Raw genomic sequence first — 5,336 nt, 5'->3', positions numbered from 1 at the left:
CTTGGCAGGTTCATCTGCATTTTAACAACCTCCCCAGGTGATCCAGATGGCCCAATGATCACTTTGAGAAACCCCAGAGGTCTAGAGTATTTAGTTTTATAACACTGGGGAGCAGGGAAATGGCCAGGGGTGGTGGGGGGAAGAATAGACTTTAAAGACACCGGAAACATTCAGGCCGGTAAGAGCAAGAGTCCAGATGTAGCCCTCCAATTCTCCTCCCAGAACCAGCTGTGAAGAGGGTCAGGGATCAACCCCCAGCCCAGGCCCCTCCCCTCAATCCAAGAAGTCACTACAACTTTACCACCATCTAAATTATTTGTTTAATAACAAAAAAACAGCCCCACAGAACTATTGTAAAACAATATTCTCAGTCGGTGATCATTGTAATATACAATACAAAGCAATTTCCTCAGAAATCTGAGAAGCACCAAACGTGACCATTTTTTAAAATGTCTGCTTTTCAAAAAATAGAAACACACGAGTGGAATCCCACCCCCTAAAGTCTCTGGTGACTAGTAGGTGTGCAGAGAGGGTTGCCCTCTCCTCGCCAGTCCATCAGCCCTAGGCTGGATGCAGTAAGGGCGCAGTGGCCGCCGATCTGTCTTGTTCGCACCCAGATCCGGCGAGGCGCGTTAGGGAGACCCACAGACCACTTAATTCCTCTTGCCCCCTGGATGGTTGGGGGTCCGCCGGTCCCTGGGGGAGGCGCTTCAGCGACACAAGATGCGATCGTCCGCAGGAACGCATGCCGCCTGTGAAAACGAGAGAAGAGATGAGACCGGCGGGTTGGAGGGAACGCCGCTCCGAGCGCAGCGTACGCCCCCCCCTTCCCCAGGAGGCACCACGGGGGAGCGCTTTTTCCAGGCTCCTTAGGCACCCCCGCATAACCAGGTACCCGCAAAGATAGAACGGAAGTGGTGCAAGCGCCCACGCCCTCTCTGGCCACAGTTTCCCCATCGGTATAAGGATTATCTAGTGGTCGGATCTGGATCTCACCTCGGCCGTCAGGGCGCTGATCTCGCCGTTGAGGGTGCTGAGCGGAGCCCGGACGGGCAGCCCTCGGCCGCCGGGGGTCCCGACTTCGGATTCCGAGTTCAGCTCCAACTGCAGGTCCCTGATGTAGTCGATGACGTGCTGGAGAATCTCCACCTTGCTCACCTTGCGGTTCTGGGGCAGGGTGGGCACCAGCTCCTTGAGGCGTGAGTAGCAGCCGTTCATGTCGTAGAGCAGCACGTTCACCTGCTGCTCGTCCAGCAGGGCAGGCAGGCGCGCCCCGGCGCCCCCGGCGCAGCGCGAGATGGCCACGCTCTGCTCAGACAGGCAGCGCACCACCTCGCCCGCGCCGCCAGCTGTCTTGCCGGCCTTCAGCGCGCAGCTGGGGCCCGCGGCGGCGGCGGCGGTGCTGCCACTGGCGACTTTCATGATTCTTGGCGACTGACTGAAACAAAATGGGCAAAGCAAACGAAGGAGGTGGGAACCCAGAGCAGATACGGAAAACGAAGCAGTTAAGAACGTGGAATGAGAGTGGGGAACCACAGCTGGTCTTTTATAAACACGCCACGGCCCCCCGGAGGGGCGGGCTCAGAACGTTCAAAAGCAGCCAATGGGCGGCATGGGGGAGCGGCCCGCGCTCCTAGGTCCCGCCTCCTGCTGGTCTAGTGCACCCTCGCAGTGTGGAAAGACGACCCGAGTTTCAGGAACAGCAAGGGTGGGTCGGTGGCAGGGCACCGGGCAGGACAGCGGGTAGAGGCGAGGGCTGCACTGGGCTCCTTTGGAAGGAGGCAAGGAAGCTAAGTCGGCATTGCCTTATAATGAAAAGACCTCAGGAATCAGTTTTTCCCATATTCACTTTCTCACTTCTCAAACTCCATTTCACAGATGAGAGAAATTGAGGCCCGAACGGAGAAGCGGCTGGCTGTGGATAGCCCAGAGAGCCTCTCAATTCCTAGATAATGTTGCTGTTCGTGTTTCTGATACCCGGAGGGCCTACCCAGGTCCCTCCCGGGTGGCAGCAATTAATTCGGGAAAGTCTAGTAAGTTTGGGGCTGGGTGGCTGGGAAGTGAACTAGAAAGAGCGCAGTGGAGTGAGGCTGCATTCGATTCCACCTTGAATTTGCAGCCCCTTGCAAAAATTTCCTGAACCTGCAACAATTCGTGATTTTTTAATGTTTTTTCCCATTTTTGGCTACTTTTTAAATTTTCTTCTCAAAGACCTCAGAGCAGGGTCTCCCTCCCACGGCGCGGCAGCTGCGGAGCTACAGTCTCCCCCCTCCCCTTCTCAGGCCGGTCTGTGTCAGCGTCTGAACAAGCGGCTCAGACCGTTAGACGCCAGGCCTGTGACGTCACCCATTCATAAAACCCGGACGACTGTCAGGCTGGCGCCGCGCGGGCGGTCGCCATGGAGACGACAAACTGGGCTAGCTAGTTCCCCTGCTCCCCCCCCAACCCGTCACCTGCAGACCCCGGGCCGGAGGCCTGGGAATGCGTTCCTCGCGGGCTCGGTCGCTGAGCAAGGGTCACCTTACCTCTCCGCCCCACACCTGCGAGTCTCCCCACCCAGACCCACAGCCTGGGCCGCTTGAGGTTTCTTCACCGCTCCCCCCACCTCTTCGCCCCAGCTACCCCTTCCAGCGTGGGGAAAAAGGCCTGAGTTCTCTTTCCAGCTCTGCAGCTGGGTGAATTCAGGCGGGTCGCATGCCCTCTCTGAGCCCTAATATTTAATAGCTGCTTGGTATTTAAATAATAATCACAAACGCGACCATTATTAATTTCTTACTTTGTACACCGGGCACTGTATGAAGAGTTTGTCTTGAACATCTTTTTTCATTTATTTATCTTAAAAAATGAAGGCCTACGCGGTGGCTCACGCCTGTAATCCCAGCACTTTGGGAGGCCGACGCGGGTGGATTGCCTGAGGTCAGGAGTTTGAGACCAGCCTGACCAATATGGTGAAACCCCATCTCTACTAAAAATACAAAAATTAGCCGGGCCTGGTAGCGTTCGCCTGTAATCCCAGTTACTCGGGAGGCTGAGACAGGAGAATTGCTTGAACCTGGGAGGCGGAGGTTGCAGTGAGCCGAGATCGCGCCACTGCACTCCAGTCTGGCGACAGAGTGAGACTAGTCTCAAAAAAAAAAAAAAAGGAAAAGGATACAGGGGGCCGGGCGCAGTGGCTCACGCCTGTAATCCCAGCACTTTGGGAGGCCGAGGCGGGCAGATCACGAGGTCAGGAGTTCGAGACCAGCCTGACCAACATGGTGAAATCCTGTCTCTACTGAAAATGAAAAATTAGCCAGGCGTGGTGGCGCGCACCTGTAATACCCCAGCTACTCAGGAGGCTGAAGCAGGAGACTCGCTTGAACCCAGGAGGCGGAGGTTGCAGTGAGCCGAGATCACGCCACTGCACTCCAGCCTGGGCCACAGAGCGAGACTCCGTCTCAAAATAAAATAAAATAATAATGATACAGGGTCTTACTCTGTCACCCGGTTTGATCAACTTCTGTAGTCTTTTTCACAACTCTAAAGAAAGGAGCTGTTTGGTTTCTTTATACAAAAGAGGAAACAGGCTCCACAAGACGCCTAAGTCATAACCATAGTTGCTTTATTATAAGGAGGGTACAGTATTGTAATGCAACCGCTTCCTGCTGATAGCAGGCAGTCTGACTGCAGAGTCCTGGACATGCCACAGGTGGGGAAACCGAAGCTCGGATTAGTCACCCAAAGCCACACAACATTAGCAGGGGTAAAAATCTGTGCTCACCAGTGGAGGGTGATATTATGGTCCCTCCCTGCTCCCCTCCACCCCACTACCCCGCAGCAATTAATTCACTGAGTTATCAGCAGGTTCCGTTTTCCCACAGAAGTTCGGGGGAGGAGGGAAAAGTAAAGGAGCCTTCTGCCTCCACATCAGGAAACCAGGAAAACCAAACCAATCAGTGAGACCAGCTTCAAAAGAGAGAGACATCATCAATTAATTAGCTAGACTCCTCATCCCCTTACCACACACACTAAAACTCTCTAAACTCCCTACGCCTTGTTTAGCAATCCTAAATTAATGATGGGAGGGAATAGTTTGCTGCTCAAAAGAATTGCCAAATAATTGGAAGAACAATGGTCAACCAGAGGAAATTAGCGTATTAATTCATCACCAAGTGTTTATTTTTATTTATTTATTTTTGAGACAGAGTCTCGCTCTGTTGCCCAGAATGGAGTGCAGTGGCGCGATCTCAGCTCACTGCAACCACCACCTCCTGAGTTCAAGTCATTCTCCTGCCTCAGGCTGGGATTACAGGTACCCACCACCACGCCCAGCTAATTTTTGTATTTTTAGTAGAGACGAGGTTTCGCCATGTTGGCTAGGGTGGTCTCAAACTCCTGACCTCAGGTGATCTGCCTGCCTTGGCCTCCCAAAGTGCTGGGATTACAGGCATGAGCCACCATGCCTGGCCATCACCAACTGTTTGTTTATTTTTTTTTTTGAGATGGAGTCTCAGACTGTCACCTGGGCTGGAGTGCAATAGCACAATCTTGGTTCACTGCAACCTCCGCCTCCTGGGTTCAAGCGATTCTTCTGCCTCAGCCTCCCGGGTAGCTGGGATTACAGGCGCCCGCCACTACACCAGGCTAAATTTTTTGTCTTTTTAGTAGAGACGGGGTTTCACTATGTTGGCCAGGCTGGTCTCAAACTCCTGACCTTGTGATCTCTCCACCTCAGCCTCACAAAGTACTGGGATTACAGGCGTGAGCCGCGGTGCCTGGCCTTCAACTGTGAATTAATTGATCCAGCAATTCTGTTTACTGCAATGAATTCCAGAGAAACCAGCTTGGCCAACATAGCAAAATCCAGTCTCTACTAAAAATACAAAAATTAGCCAGTTGTGGTGGTGGGCGCCTGTAGTCCCAAGTACTTGGGAGGCTGAGGCAGGAGAATCATTTGAACCTAGGAGGTGGAGGTTGCAGAGAGCCGAGATCAAGCCACTGCACTCCAGCTTGGGCAACAGAGCGAGACTCTGATTCAAAAAAATAAAAATAAAAATAAGAGAGAAAATTATGCTGTAGAAATTAATTCAGGGCCAGGCGCGGTGGCTCACACCTGTAATCCCAGCAGTTTGTAAGGCCAAGCCAGGTGGATAACCTGAGGTCAGGAGTTCAAGATCAATCTGGCCAACATGGTGAAACCTCATCTCTACTAAAAATAGAAAAATTAGCAGGGCGTGGTGGTGCACACCTGTAATCCCAGCTACTTGGGAGGCTGAGGCAAGAGAATCTCATGAACCCAGGAAGTGGAGATTGCAGTGAGCCAAGATGCCACCGCTGCATTCCAGCCTGGATGACAA

At 53.0% G+C, this 5,336-nt stretch overlaps 1 protein-coding gene across 1 annotated transcript; it reads right to left on the bottom strand.

Annotated features, from left to right (window-relative positions):
- Positions 1-296: 296 nt before the first annotated feature.
- On the bottom strand, positions 297-2,322 carry ID1 (inhibitor of DNA binding 1). The gene is made up of 2 exons (XM_024238810.3): positions 997-2,322; positions 297-752 (listed from the first exon to the last, which is right to left on the bottom strand). The coding sequence occupies exons 1-2, from the start codon at positions 1,420-1,422 to the stop codon at positions 711-713; spliced, it is 468 nt and encodes a 155-aa protein (XP_024094578.2). The 5' UTR covers positions 1,423-2,322; the 3' UTR covers positions 297-710.
- Positions 2,323-5,336: the final 3,014 nt, after the last annotated feature.

Source organism: Pongo abelii, chromosome 21 (genome assembly GCF_028885655.2).
Source record: "Pongo abelii isolate AG06213 chromosome 21, NHGRI_mPonAbe1-v2.0_pri, whole genome shotgun sequence".
NCBI classification, from domain to species: Eukaryota; Metazoa; Chordata; class Mammalia; order Primates; family Hominidae; genus Pongo; species Pongo abelii.
This window is presented reverse-complemented; position numbering and strand designations above follow the sequence as displayed.